The following is a 15,224-nucleotide window of genomic DNA, read 5'->3' on the forward strand; positions in this document are numbered from 1 at the left end:
AGTAACTAGAGTATCACTTAACAAATGCAAAAGTATGAGTGATGACGGTTTCGTTGATAATTATTAAGTATTGAAATAAATATAGTATACAGCCATGAAATGCTGCTTTATTTTCACTGTTATTCTCAAGATAATAGGCGCGGGAATAAGATCCAGAAGAGTATTCCTGTCCAAGAAGAGATATTTGTTTTATTTTCTCAATTTGGTTATTGACAAAAATCTGGTTAGATCCGCAGTTTGAACAATGGCCAAAAAGATCGTGATTGTCATACGCGTGTCTGTAAAACTCCAGTAAACATTCATAATGTTCTTTACACATTGTAATCCTTTGGTCAAGTTTAATTGGAAACACTGAAGGGGGCAATGACTCACAACCCAAAGCAGAATGACAAGAGTTTAAGGAATATTTAACAAAGTCAGACAGAGAAAAGATACTGGCAGTAGAAGATGACTGCAATGTTGCTAATTGATCTTGACTATTTGAAATGCGATGCAGAAAGTCAATTGCAAACTGGGGAAGATGGTTGACAAAAGATTGTATAAAGCTGCCAATGTATGTTCTTTCCAGAAATTTCTTCATCATTATTGATTCAGAGCCGCCTTTTTGATTTGTTTCCATATTCTTCAACAAACCATTGTATCTCTCAAAACTGAATAACCAGAAAGCATAAATTAGTCCAAAGTCATGAACACACTTGCTAAGATGAAGATGTAGATGCATATTTGATGTCATGGCCGATTTTCTGTACAGTGTCTGAAATCTTGTACAAAACAATTGGAGTTTACTGTGGCTTCATCTATTTCTTTATCAGTGATTGAAGGTTTTGTGAGTAAGCGGCATGCATCAACAAATAAAATCCAGTTTTCCAGATTCTTGGCAGGGAGTACATGCTTCAAAACAAATGGAGAGTATATGATGCACCACGACTTCCACTCGTCAGCTTTCATAAATGAAAAACCATTGACAATCTTCTTTGTTATATGCGCATATTCACAAGATACAACAATACCATTGGCAAGCTCTTGCATAGTGAACTGATTCTTTTCATTGATGTAGTTACGCTTGCACCAGATCTGAATCATTTGCTTTGCAGTTCCAAGATAAAGGTTATGCATTGGATCTATAGCTGTAAAGCAGACTGGGTCAAAGTAAGATAACCGATGAAGCTCTGATCACTGAGTGCTGTTTTCTTTTTCCAGATGTGTTTGCTCAGTATTGTTCAATGCATTTGCCCAGCTGACAGTGTGTTCCAAATGCATTGTCTTTGTGTATCTCACCCAATGGCTGTATTTTAATTCAGAGTAGTCAAGCTTGCTGGTCTTCTTTATAGTTCTGAATTGTCATTGACATTTGTGACAGGCACATGTGCTCATGTGGCCAGTAAATCCAGAGGTTTTGCAAGTAGCAGAAATATCACAGGCAACATATATCAATGCAGCACAAACAACAATCTTTCTATTCTGTAAGTCTGTTATTTCTATACCAAATACATCTCCAACAATTCGTCAGCAAGCAGCTTCAAGTAATGATTCATGCTGTCAGTGCTTACTTCCTTTGGCCCAGGCATCATACTTACAAGAATGACATTTTCAGACTTAAGGCGTTTACTCTGTGGGAGATTATTCATAAAGAGATATATTGTGTTGTGGTGGTTGAAGTTGAAGAAGTTTTTAAGAGGAAGAATTGAAGATTTGAAATTAGGAACGAAGATTCGTGAGAACTTGTGTAGGTTTTGTTTATTGAGAAAGATTTTGTATCAAAGTTTGACCAGGTTCCTACACTGAACTACTACTGCTATTTATATTGTTTTGGATTGGGAAAATTATATGACTGGGGTCAGGTAATCGATCCTATCTGAGCCTTAATCAGAGCAACGTGATCTTGGGATAATTAATGTATGATTAATTATATAAATGTGTGTAGTCCCAATGAGGTATTAACATCAAAAGTAAATGTGTTTATGAGTTATAATTATGCTTATAATAATCCACTGATGTATCCCATATTATGGTGATATCATCATATGAAATATAATCACTATCACGCATGCTAAACCTGTGTGTTAAATAATAAAGTAATCGGTAGACACCTTTGACTGGAATAGCTGAGGCCTTATATTATTTCCTTCAGACTTATTCTCAATTACAGCAGTAGTCAATACTCATTTACAACATTATCCTCCACCAGATTCAACAATACCTTTTGTTGATTCGGCAAAACATCTCATCTTAACTATTTATTAATTTGTCGAATTGCTCAATTTCATTTGGGTCAATTACGCTCATAATTTTTTTTTTTTTATACTTCAAGAGATCTGCACTGTAAACTCAGCTCCGTGGATTACGTGTTTATTTTATCAAATTTTTTGTTGCTCTTCTTTTGGACATTCTTTCTTCTCTACTCAGTGCGGTAGGAAGCTTACTTCCATTGTACTCTTCAATGCGATTCCTTTTTATTTTACCATCATGTCTTGGAATTTGAACTGTTTTCTTTAATGAGGCTGCACTCTTATTCACTAATTCCGTGGCTCTCTCATTCTCTAAACGTTCGATTTCTCTGACCTTCTTCCAATACTTTTGTATTATTGTGGGATTGGTAAAATCGTTAGCCATTTGCCATGTGTTTGCCCGTTCACCATAACCAACCCATTTTACCAGATATTCTCTTTCACCAGCAGCACCACGATGATCGCGAATGTCTTCAACTTCATAGAGCTCATTCTCAATTGTAGATTCATCGATGGTAACCATCTTGAGTTCTGAGGGTGTGTAATTTCGGTGCAACAATTCTCCTTGCTCATCCTTTAGTTCATACGATCCTCCTTTATTTCTTCGAACCACTGTATAAGGACCTTCATAGATTGGTGCCAATTTATTTGGACGATGTGGTAATCTGACCATTACGTGTGTTCCTTTGGGGATGTCTATTAAGATGTTCTTGTGATCGTATTTCTTTTTTAACTCTTCGTTGATCCGCAAGACTCTTTCGTTTATGGCAGGGAATATTATTTTATCCATATATTCAATCTGCTTCTCCAATTCATCAATTGTTACCGTGTTTTTGGGAAGAGAGAATTTTGCTTTATCACCATACTCATCAGGTACATTAACTCTGCGAGCATACATTAGTGAAAAGGGTGCACTCAGTGTCTTTTGAGGAATATGTCTGTTTATGCATAGCTGAACAATTGGTAAATAGTGACACCAGTCATTGCTGTTCGCTCTCATCATTTTCCGTACAGTATTCTCTGCAACTTTCACACTGGCTTCAGCAATACCATTTCCTTGTGGATGATATGCCGTTGAATATCTTCGATCAATACCAAGCTCTTTCGATAGGCTTGCCATTAAAGAATTTCTAAATTCCAACCCATTGTCACTTTGCATTACTTTGGGAAAACCATAATCTCCAAATATTTTTATCAATGCCTTAGCTATTGTTGTCGAGTTTTTGTTTGGTAATGGTCTCAAGATGATATACTTGGAACCAACATCAACTAACACTAGCATATACGTGTGACCATCCTCTGATACTGGGAATTCACCGCATAAGTCAATTGCAACATGATCAAATGGTCGGAAAGCTACAACATTGGTCAATGGGTGATATCCTCTTTTGCTGATGTTGTGCTTCTGACATTCAGAGCAAGAACGAATAATCTCCTTTGCTTCTTCATATATATTAGTCCAATGTAATCCTTGAGAGTGAAGATCATTCACCATAGCTTGACTACCAAAGTGACCAAACGAATGTGCTTCTTTTAACAAGCCATTTCGCTTTTCTTCAGGAGGCGACATATAGTCGGAAGTCTCTGATACATTTTCGATGAGTTGTGTAGCAAGTACATTTAGCACTTTGTCCTTACTGTACTTTTTCTTACGAATAATAACTCTATCTTTAGATTGCAAGTGTTTTGTTCTGATTTTTCTCGATCCATCATCCTCCACCAGCTTGTAACTATCCTCTGGAGGATACAAGCGACTCAACAAGTCTGGTAGTTTATTCAACAAACCAGGAATATGGACCACCTTAAAATCAAAGTCAAGAAGTGTCTCAATCCAGCCAATTATCATGGGATTAGCAATTTTTTGTGTGTGAAGATAAGTGAGTGCTTTATGATCAGTAAAAATGGTGAACTGTCGGCCCCATAGAAATGGACGGAATTTATCAAGCGCCAAAACGACTGCATACAATTCTCTTTTGGTGGTGCTCCATCGCCGTTGGGATGGGCTCAGGGAAGTTGACACAAAACTAATATACTTATCACGCCCTTGATCGTCGCGCTGAAAAAGCAGGCAGGCTACTCCATAAAGGGAAGCATCTGTGGCCACATACATTTCACGTGACATATCTGCGTAATGAAGAATTAAATCCTGATGCAGTATGTCCTTTAATGCTTTAAAGCTTCTTGTCTGCTCATCTGTCCATAGCTCAGCTACATTGTTGGCATGACTTAATCGTGAAATAGGTTCAGCCACCTTCGAGATCATGGGAATATAGTCTCTGAAGTAATTAATCAAACCCATAAATTGCTGAATTTGTTTCGCAGTTTTAGGAATAGGCCATTTATCAACGTTTGTCAACTTTCGCTTATCAACCTTGGTGCCTGTCTCATTGACGACAAAACCAAGCAATCGCACTGAATGTTGAAACCAGACACATTTATCAGAGTTTAGAATCAACTTCGCCGATGTCAATCTATCAATCACTATTTTTACATCCTTAACATGCTGCTCAAATGTTTCGCTAGCCACAATACAATCATCAACAAAATTCTGCACACAGTCAATTTTATCAAACAAAGTTGCCATGACATGTTGAAATTGTGATGTAAGCATCTTCAAGCCAAAGCAGCCTTTAATGAAGCTATATTGTTGCCCATCTAAATGAGTGAATGTTAATTTATGAACATCTTCAGGTGCAACTTTGAAACGATGGTAGGCATTCGATAAATCCAATGTGGTGAAAAATTTCTTTCCACTCAAATTCTGGAATATCGTTTGGATTTTAGGAATTGGATAGTTGAATGTGGGAGGTAGGATCTGATTCAATAATCGCACATCTAGACAAACTCGGTGACTCACAATCTCTCCAGCTTTGTTTCTTTTAGGCACAAGCAACATAGGACTGTTGAAGGAAGTATTGGTCTTGGACTTGACAATCGTGCCTGTCTCAAGCCATTCTTTTACTTGTTTATCAAGTGTTGGTCGTAGAGCATGGGGAATAGGATATTGACGTCTATAAGCTGTGGCGCCTTCTTTTGTGGGTAATCTAATTAGAGATTCTGATAAAGGACAAGAGGACTCGACTGGGATTTTCTTATTTTCATCCAGTGAGGCCTGAATTGACTGAATAAATTCTGCTCGCTGTATTTCCGTACCAGCTGGCGAATTATCCGGTTCAAACTTTTTCTCTTTATCGATATTTAGATTCTCATACACAGCGGCATAGTCTTTAGCGTTATCTGAATGAATATATTCTCCTTCGATATCGTATGCAACATTAATCAATCCGATGTTCATTTTTGTTAAGATATCTCTTCCAAGAAGAATATCAAAATTAAATCCTGTATTAAACTCTAACACCTCGGGTGCATGCTTAAACGTAATTCCATTCACATATTTAAAATTTAAAGGATCAGTTTTTCCCAATCGCTTAGTACCACTATTCTTTGACAAGAAAGTGAAAGAACCATTTGATGAATTTATTTTATTTATATTTAAATTTTCATTCAAACATTGTAAACTAATGAAAGTGCGTGCACTGCCAGTGTCAATCATTCCAAGTAGTTTGTGGTTCTCTACAATAATAGGAGTGGTTAGATTAAATGCATCATTGGCTTTAACCCTTCTCTCAATTTTGTCAAGTAGGTACTTACAGTCGAAAGACATGTCTTCGAGTTCCAAGTCGACACTGTCTTGGATCGCCTTGAGCACTTGCTCAGACTTCTCCTTGGCAGGGACCTGTGAGACCATCAGGACTGGCTCACTGTCCTTACAGACGTGGCCACGGAAGTAGTTTTCTCCACACCGCCTGCAGGGGTTGCGCTTGGTGGGGGCAGCTACTTTGGCCTTGTTGTTGGCCAGGGTGAAGCATTTGCTCGACTCATGTGTAGTATTCTTACCATGGTGCGAGCAGAAGAAGGAACGCTCCGACTTACTGATTCGGTGCTGCTGGTTGTTGCTGGAGTGCACCTTCTTGCGAGGGTACGCCTCCATTCCCTTCTTCTCCATTCTCTTCTCAGTGTGCATGTTGGCACCAGGAATGAGCTGGGTAGCTTCGGCATACATGCGATTGTCGTCGCCAAGGATGTCTCTGCCAATCTGCGTCAACTGCTCCACAGTCCAATCTCTTTTGGTCTCGCCATTGAAGTCCAATCTGGTCATGGTGAGCCGCAAGAGTGTCTGTACTTGCCTAGTCAAGGAAGCGAGGAAGCGGTCGGCAACACGAGCATCGTTTTTGGGGAGGCCGGCATCATACACAGCCTGAAGGAACTTCTTGGAGTAATCTCCAATCGACTCAGAAGGAAGCATTACCATGGTAAATACCTCTTTTACCGAACGGGATGTCACCAAGCGCGATCCATGTCTTGCTGTAAAGCAGATCTTGGCCGCGTTCCAATCTACACACTTCTTCAAATCCATCTCTACCCATCCATCGTCACTATGAGGCAAGCAGAGCGGTAAAAATCTCTTCCAAACTAGTTCAATGTCCTGAAGGGACGACTCAATAACCTTTTGGAAGGTGCGAAGGAAGTGGTCTACTGAGTGAAAGACCTCTTCATTCGGGAAGGATCTAATCACATCGTCTGCCAACTGGAACTTAGGAAGATCTCTTCTATTAAGAGTCAACCCTCCAGTGCGACTGCTCTTCTCTACAACTTTCACAGAAGGCGAAAGGTACTGACTGCATGCTATTTCTATATCTATCATTTCTTTGACGCGTCTGACCTTATTAAGGGCTAATTCAGCTGCTTGCTCATCGTTCATAGCGTGAGCAGCGCTGACAGCCTCTACATGCTGTTGAAGTTCTAGTCTAAGTTTCTCTGACAAAGACAAGACTGTTGTAGCAGCATTCGCTACCAAGGGACGAAGGGGAGAGGGAGCAACAAATTGTCCAGGGGTGGAGCTGGCAAAGGAGATGTTGTCACTCAGACTGGCGATGAGGTCCTCCTCAGTCATGACGGACATGGCATCCTCATCATGAGCAGGGATGATGGCGGCGGGATAGTTCTCAGCAGAGGGGTTCATGGTAGTTCACGAAAAAAAATGTTGTGGTGGTTGAAGTTGAAGAAGTTTTTAAGAGGAAGAATTGAAGATTTGAAATTAGGAACGAAGATTCGTGAGAACTTGTGTAGGTTTTGTTTATTGAGAAAGATTTTGTATCAAAGTTTGACCAGGTTCCTACACTGAACTACTACTGCTATTTATATTGTTTTGGATTGGGAAAATTATATGACTGGGGTCAGGTAATCGATCCTATCTGAGCCTTAATCAGAGCAACGTGATCTTGGGATAATTAATGTATGATTAATTATATAAATGTGTGTAGTCCCAATGAGGTATTAACATCAAAAGTAAATGTGTTTATGAGTTATAATTATGCTTATAATAATCCACTGATGTATCCCATATTATGGTGATATCATCATATGAAATATAATCACTATCACGCATGCTAAACCTGTGTGTTAAATAATAAAGTAATCGGTAGACACCTTTGACTGGAATAGCTGAGGCCTTATATTATTTCCTTCAGACTTATTCTCAATTACAGCAGTAGTCAATACTCATTTACAACATATTGCACTACTGGAATGTGTTCACCTATTAAACGGCTGAAAACAATCAATATTCAGAGTCAACATTAAAGATTGGCTATCATCAACAAACCGTCTGCCATTGATGTCTTTAATATTACTCCAAACTGTACCATCAAAAATGTTAAGTTTGGTGTTTTCAATTATTTAACAATTTCTCCACAAATTAATCTTGGACACGAAATCTGATTTGGAGAATTTTTGTTGCAGAGCATACTTCAGAGAGTTGAATAGATATATCATTGCTGAAAGAGAACAATTTCTAGTTGACACTTGAAAGACATTGTTGTTGCAAATGGCAGATTGAAAGAATTTCTTAAATGTACAGACTCTTTGACTTGTTTCTGGAGGATAAATCAAATGACATTATGAGCATGCAATATATACTGTCATTCCATCTGTTGATATGTTAAATTCTGCTTTATGCTTCAAGCTATTGATCCTCAATGAAAGGGCACCAGACATATTGCAGAGAGACAGTAGTGTATTGCAAAACTCAATGAGAATTGATTCACTGCTTTTCATCAAAAAGATCAAGTGAAATATGACAACAGATATTGTAACAAAGCAGATATACAAGGGCATGTTATCAAAAGACAAAGGCTGAACTATGAAAACAAAGTTTAAGTTAGTTTAAATTGATATATTGATTAATTATCTATACTGTATTAATTCATATATGATTCTACTATCAAAATATCACTGGTCTCATCAAAGTTTTCTTCTTTTTCAAAATCAAAACAGGTATTGCCTTCTTCAATCTCATTGTCATCAACCACAAATGCTTCTGGAACTATATGTTGTAAATGAGTATTGACTACTGCTGTAATTGAGAATAAGTCTGAAGGAAATAATATAAGGTCTCAGCTATTCCAGTCAAAGGTGTCTACCAATTACTTTATTATTTAACACACAGATTTATTATGCATGATAGTAATTAGATTTCATATGATGCTATCAATATAATATGAGATACATCAGTGAATTATTATAAGCATAATTATAACTCATAAACACATTTACTTTCAATGTTAATACTTCATTAGGACTACACACATTTATATAATTAATCATATGTCAATTATCCCAAGATCACATTGCTCTGATTAAGGCTCAGATAGGGTCGATTATCTAACCCCAGTCATATAATTTTCTCAATCCAAAATAATATAAATAGCACTAGTAGTTCAGTGTAGAAACCTCGTCAAATTTTGATATCAAATATTTCTCAATAAACAAACCCTACACAAGTTCTCACAAATCTTTGTTCCTCATCTTAAATCTTTAATTCTTTTTCTTAAAAACTTCTTCAACTTCAACTACCACAACACTGTATTTTCGGCAGTAAAAATGGACTCTTCTTGGGACAAAAATAAGTCAACTGAAAAGGAATAATTGTTATAAAAATGTAAAAATAAAAATATAATTACAATTATTATCATATAAAAAATAAATATATATATATATATCAGTTTCAATTATTATTTTTTCATTTTTTTTTTACCTTCTTAATCAAATTCAATATTTTGTTTCTCACCTTCTTCTTCACCTTTGTTTTTGTAACTATAATCATTATTATTGTTAATATTATCTACTTCCATGTCATCAAAATGTTCTTCAGAAATATTTATTTTATAAATTAATTTATATTAGTTTTATATTTACATTTTGTGTTATTCTTACTATTTACACATTACATCATCTTTGACAACAGGTATTATATGCTTCTCATAGTGTTGCTGTACATTTTGTCTTTTCTGTTTCTTTTTACAGCTATCCAACTTTGTGTAGTCTGGATATTTGTAAATAATATAACTGTCTTTTTTTTGATTGTTGAACATATCAAATATTTTAAATTATAGAAAACAAATTATGTAGATTGTAAGAGATCTTAATCAACTTCTTTATATACCAAAAAATATATTATATATAGATAAAATACTGTTTCATAGCATAACTATATTATGCCAAGTAATTCTTTAATACACCCAGCTTAGGATGAAATTGACTTACTTCCAACTCCGCTAAAATCAAAGAAGTACACCTCTGTTTTTCAAGGTTAAATAAGTTCTCAAAGACATAATCCTTAAAGACAAAAAATGAATGGAAGATTTTGTAATATGTGTTACTTATTTATATTAAAAATTGATGGAGGTTTAATAATTAATAGCTCCTCCGTGCTTCTTCCTAACTAATATCATATGATCTTTAACACTCAGGCAAAACTTTATACAAGTACTTGCTGTGATTTCTGCCCACTCCTCCAACAAAGCAACCTCCAGTTCTTTTAGCATGGTAGGCTGGGGTCTTCTATCTCTAACCTTGTTATTAAGGTAGCTCCACATATTCTCAATTGGATTGAGATCTGGACTTTTTGCAGGCCATGATAAGATAGTCACATCGTTTCTTTTTTTCCACTGTTCTGCCAACTTGCTCTTATGTGGCTTGGCATTGTCTTCTTGGAGAAGGTAGGTGGTGGTGTCCTTATCAGGAAGGGCAGCAAGAAATGGAAGATAGTTGTCCCTCAGTATCTGGACATACATTTCTTTTGTTATGTAGTCATCTAATATAACTAGTGGGCTAACACCTCCTGCCCAAATACAACCCCAAACTGATACTGAACCACCCAACCCTTGCACTGCTGATATCAGATAGTCATCGTCATACTTCTCATGTGGTTGGCACCAAACATATTGCTGTCCACCTTTCTGAAAAAGGGTGAATCTGGACTCATCACTCCAGATTACTGACGTCCATTCATCATTCCAATTTTTTTGCTCCCTAACCCATTGCAAGCGTGCCTTCTTATGTGCTTCATCTAGGTAAGGCTTGGCTACAGCAACACAAGAGTGAAGGTCCATATTGTGCAGATATTTGCGTACTGTTTCTTGACTGATTGAGATGTCATGCATCTCTTTAACACTGTGCATGATGGTAGCTAATGTGTTGCATCTATTTTTTTTTTGCGGTGAACTTCAAATAACAAATTGCCTATGGTGATAGCTTCTTAGAGGCCCCAGGATGCTCCTTCTCAGCGCACGTCTTCTTTGTTTTGTATTTTTAATTATACAATAAACAGTTGATTGAGATATGCCTTCTGCATCTGAAATCTCATAGGAGCTACGTCCTTCTTTATATCTTCCAATAATCATTTCTTTTTCAAAATCTGTTGTCTTATAATATGAGTTGGTAGTTTTAGCTTTATTGTTCTTTGGCATTGTGATTTGTTTTATTAGAGAGATTACAGAATTAAAATAAAAGAAAAATAGAGAATGGTCTTCTTGCATAGAAAGAAGTCATGGCGGAGTTGGAGGTAAGTCAATTTCACCCTAAGCCGGGTGTATATGTACTGTGCATATTATCATAATTATACTCATATATTATTAAGTCATTAACTAAGTCATATACTGCATACATTACTAAAAGTGTACTTGATTTTTTTGGAAAGACTTTTTTTTGAATTATGATATTTGATTTGATGATGATTCAACTATAGCAAAAAATAATCCAAAAATGAAACATTCACATATCATAAAATGTGAAATAAAAAATCTGATATTTTAGCTCCTTATATCAAAGGAAAAAATATTGCAAAAATATTTCTATAGTAAAAATGAAATTACAACTTCTTGTCTCATTCTCTTAAAATATTTGCTTTTATATTCACATTTATAATATGTAAAAAAAATTATAAATATTTAAATGGTTTATTTTGAAATAGAAAAAGAAAAACCTTAAAAATATATATCATTTATTAAATATTGTATTAATTTTTATATAAGTGTTTTTTCAGTATAATTTACAATTTTAATCAAAAAATTATAAAATATAAAAAAATCTCAATTTTGTAATTTTATAGCCAAAAAAATGACAGCTGTGTGATTTTATATCTAAAAAAGAACGATCTAAAATCACAGTAGAAAAAAAATAAAAACTGATTAAAAAAAATAAAAATTGAAAATTCTAGTAAAATTTTTGCAGATTTTCAGAAACTAAAAGCAGCAGTCTTTTACAGTATATTTGGTGTGGACAGACTAAAAGTTCAAAAAAAGTTCAAAAAAAAGGCAAAATTAATCAACAGCTATAATTGGCCAGTTTTTGTCTGATACTACTTGCATGATAATATCACGCATACCTTCTAGTTGCATTACACTTAAATAGCAAACAACAATTTAAAGCATATATACTTGCTATAATTAAATACTAGCATATATAAAAGTGAGAAATATATTACTCTTTTACTTATTATCTTAAAAAATGCCGCATACTCCAATAAATATACTTGCAAAATCAACTTTGGATGCATCTGCAGCTATCACTCAACACACGTTGAAGAAGATGATCAAGATGTTGTCCGGCTCTAATGTCATTGCTTGTGAGGAATATCATGACACATATGAAGATTTTGCAAGCATATGCAAACTAAAGCTACAACAGGAGAAATTGATGGTTACAAAGGCCCAAGACAAAATCAGCAAAGGACGCTATTTTTTCAAAAGACAAAATAAGATCAAGAAACTTGTAACTCAAAAAAAAAGATTGAATTTTCTGCTTGCCTTGGATGAAAGCGGCTTCCTGGAAGAGTTACAAATGAGCAAGAGCTCTTTTTATAAGCTGTATGATCTTGTAAAAAACCACAAGCTTTACCAACAATTGTCAGGATTTGACTCAATCAATGTTAGACTACAGATTTCTATTGTTCTTGACCAATTAGGATCAAATGGTAATTCTTTGTCAAGTGGCCATTTGGCAAGATGTTCTGGAATAGGAAGTAAGTGACTCAAGATAATATTCTACGATGGTTTACCCACATATACAAAAGCAAATATATTCATCTGTTTCCTACAATAAGAACAAATAGAGAGCTCTATTGAGAATATAACAACCAGATTCTTTAAAGTAATTCTCTTTTTGGAGCACAAGTTTGTTTATTGGCCAACCGAATCTGAGAAAGCAGAGATAAAATGAGCAAATGAATATCCATTAGGATTTCCAAACCTTGTTGGATTTCTTGGCAGATGCTTATTTAAGCTGGCAAAAGCACTATTGTGAAAGCCAAAGCAGTTTTTCGGTCACAGATCTGCTTACTGTGTAAACAGTATCACAGTGTGTGATTATAGATGCATAATCTGATACATGTCAACCAGTTTCTTTGGAAGTTTGCATGATATGTGTACTTTGTCTGAGTGTGAACTTGGAAAATTCCCAGAGCAATTCTTTTCTGATGACAAGTACATGTTGGCAGACGCGAGGTACAAGGCTACGAACTATATTGTTCCAATCAAAAAGAAGCTAAGAAACAGTGAACTCTCATTAGCAGACCAAAAGTTCAACACCAAGATCTTGAGCATGCATTTAGAATCTTGAAAGAGATATTCTACTCTCTCAAATCAATCCCTGTAAGGATAAAAAGAAAGGAAGATGTTGTAAAGGTTAACACATGGATTCGGGTTTGTGTAGCCTTGAATAATTTCTTGATGTGTCAAGATGATGACAAGTGGTCTCAGGAAGCCAAGCGTCAATAGGAAGATAGAGAGAAAGCTGAAGTTGAATGCCTGCAGAAGACAGGATATTCAGAGGAGTCTGGTATAGTAGATGGATCCCAGAATATAGATGGAAATACAAGGTGGATCCAGACACAACGTGTTGTTATGTCAAAAGAGAAGAATAAATCTTCTTGAATAAAGAAAATAAACTTTGATCATTCCAAATACATTAAAAAAAAACAGAAGTATTAGCTTTTATATCTATTAGATAGATCTCACTTTTTGGCATTTGACAGCTGTAATTAAATAGATATTTTGTTATTATTTATGTTATTCCCTTTCTTTAATATTTTATTATTGAACTATTTTGAAGATGTAAGTAGAAGATCAATTTTGTCTGCTTTAATGATAGTATTTTTATATAGTCTACATGCCTTTACATTTTTTAAATGAAATAACATTAGTTCTGAGAATTTGTATATATATATAAATTAAACGCATAATATAAATAGAAGAAATACAATTTATTAATTGAGATATTGGTTATACACCTCTTCTAATTTATTCTTAGTCTTCTCCTCAGACCAGTCAAATGTTTTTGCCATAAGGATCACTCCTTTTACCCGCTGCTCGCATTGAAGCTCTTTTTGCAGCTTCTCCTTCTGGTTCTTGAGCTCTTCCTCTTACTTTGATTCTAAGAGTGATATCCGGGCATCATTGAACTCTTTTATACCATGCCCAATATCCTCTATGCTCTTGACTGATCTTTTTGCCGTGTTTTTCACAATCTTGCCAAAGAATTTAGGCTGTCTTTTGCCACTGTACGCACTGGAATCAGAGTGCTTGGAGGTGCTGCTTTCACTTTTGCTTTGGACAACGGCCTCTCTCTGAGAACTGATCTCATTGCTGACATCAGTTCCCTGTTCTTCTTGGTCTTTGCAGCTTTTGCTGGTCTCACTAGCTTTGTCACCTCCATTGTTTTCACCGTCTTCACCCTTGCTCATGTCTTAGACTTTGTTTAAGTCCAAGGACATTGTTGTATTACATACAGCAGGTGACTTTGCCTTACTTTCACCAAGTACTTTTCTCATCTGCGTGAAGTTTGGGCATATATCATTAAGATATACTTATAAAAAATAATTTAAATTATTTAAATATTTGTTTTAACTTATACATAACAATATTCATATCTTCAAGCTCATCTTTTTTACGTTGAGACATTTCTTCTTTGCTAATTCTCATTGTGCTCTCTTCCCAGGCTTTGAATGCAATAGAATATTGCTTGACTATCAAATATGTCAGCTTGCTTTTTATTTGAGAGCTGGTGCGCTTCACACCCTGTTTGTCAAAATACTGGCAGCAGTCATTTATCACTCTGGTCTTGCTGACCTTGACCTTCTTCTGTTTTTGAAGCCACCAAGATACTTCCTCAGATTGTCTGCATTGTCTTTCAGCAGAAAGTACTGCAGCCGATTAATTGATGACAACCCATCTTTATCACCATCTGGCTTCATCCAGGAATGTGACTGATTGTCATATTCCTGATGAGAAACAAACTCAATAGCGCTGGGAGTGGACATACTTTTATTACAATAGTTTAATGTAAGGTACAGGCGATACAAAAAGATAATTTTTTTATAAAAAAAATAAGAGATGAAAAGGATGGAGTTAAAATGAAGGTAGATGAGTATTGATTATTATTTATAACTTTATAAGAGTAATATATACTGACAAGTTATTTTGGCTAAAATGTTATACCTGTAATAAATGGGTTTATAAAAAAAGTGGTGTAGATAATGAAAGTCTATATTTCCTGGTAGATGGAAAATTATTAACCAAAATAGTGACTGTTAATACTTTCTCTTGTTTTTGAATTGTTTATTTGAAACAAAGGTTTTATATCCCTTAAATCACGCGT

The 15,224-nt window shown here is 35.4% G+C and overlaps 4 protein-coding genes across 4 annotated transcripts; 1 reads left to right on the forward strand and 3 right to left on the reverse strand.

Annotated features, from left to right (window-relative positions):
- Positions 1–13: 13 nt before the first annotated feature.
- On the reverse strand, positions 14–1,628 carry PHYBLDRAFT_152381 (hypothetical protein; the record flags this gene model as incomplete). Its single annotated transcript, XM_018432899.1, has 4 exons — positions 14–754; positions 787–1,139; positions 1,243–1,285; positions 1,485–1,628. 4 exons carry the CDS (start codon positions 1,626–1,628, stop codon positions 14–16), a joined length of 1,281 nt encoding a protein of 426 aa, XP_018284622.1.
- Positions 1,629–8,186: 6,558 nt separating this feature from the next.
- On the reverse strand, positions 8,187–9,661 carry PHYBLDRAFT_175131 (hypothetical protein; the record flags this gene model as incomplete). The annotated part of the gene is made up of 4 exons (XM_018437415.1): positions 8,187–8,423; positions 8,510–8,661; positions 9,358–9,383; positions 9,504–9,661. 4 exons carry the CDS (start codon positions 9,659–9,661, stop codon positions 8,187–8,189), a joined length of 573 nt encoding a protein of 190 aa, XP_018284623.1.
- A 2,416-nt stretch (positions 9,662–12,077) lies between these two features.
- Positions 12,078–13,187, forward strand: PHYBLDRAFT_152384 (hypothetical protein; the record flags this gene model as incomplete). Its single annotated transcript, XM_018432900.1, has 4 exons — positions 12,078–12,591; positions 12,673–12,719; positions 12,808–12,911; positions 12,968–13,187. 4 exons carry the CDS (start codon positions 12,078–12,080, stop codon positions 13,185–13,187), a joined length of 885 nt encoding a protein of 294 aa, XP_018284624.1.
- An 802-nt stretch (positions 13,188–13,989) lies between these two features.
- PHYBLDRAFT_152385 (hypothetical protein) lies at positions 13,990–14,886 on the reverse strand (the record flags this gene model as incomplete). The annotated part of the gene is made up of 4 exons (XM_018432901.1): positions 13,990–14,312; positions 14,376–14,432; positions 14,518–14,769; positions 14,808–14,886. The coding sequence occupies 4 exons, from the start codon at positions 14,884–14,886 to the stop codon at positions 13,990–13,992; spliced, it is 711 nt and encodes a 236-aa protein (XP_018284625.1).
- Positions 14,887–15,224: the final 338 nt, after the last annotated feature.

The sequence above is a fragment of the Phycomyces blakesleeanus genome, assembly GCF_001638985.1.
Source record: "Phycomyces blakesleeanus NRRL 1555(-) unplaced genomic scaffold PHYBLscaffold_35, whole genome shotgun sequence".
Taxonomy (NCBI): Eukaryota; Fungi; Mucoromycota; class Mucoromycetes; order Mucorales; family Phycomycetaceae; genus Phycomyces; species Phycomyces blakesleeanus.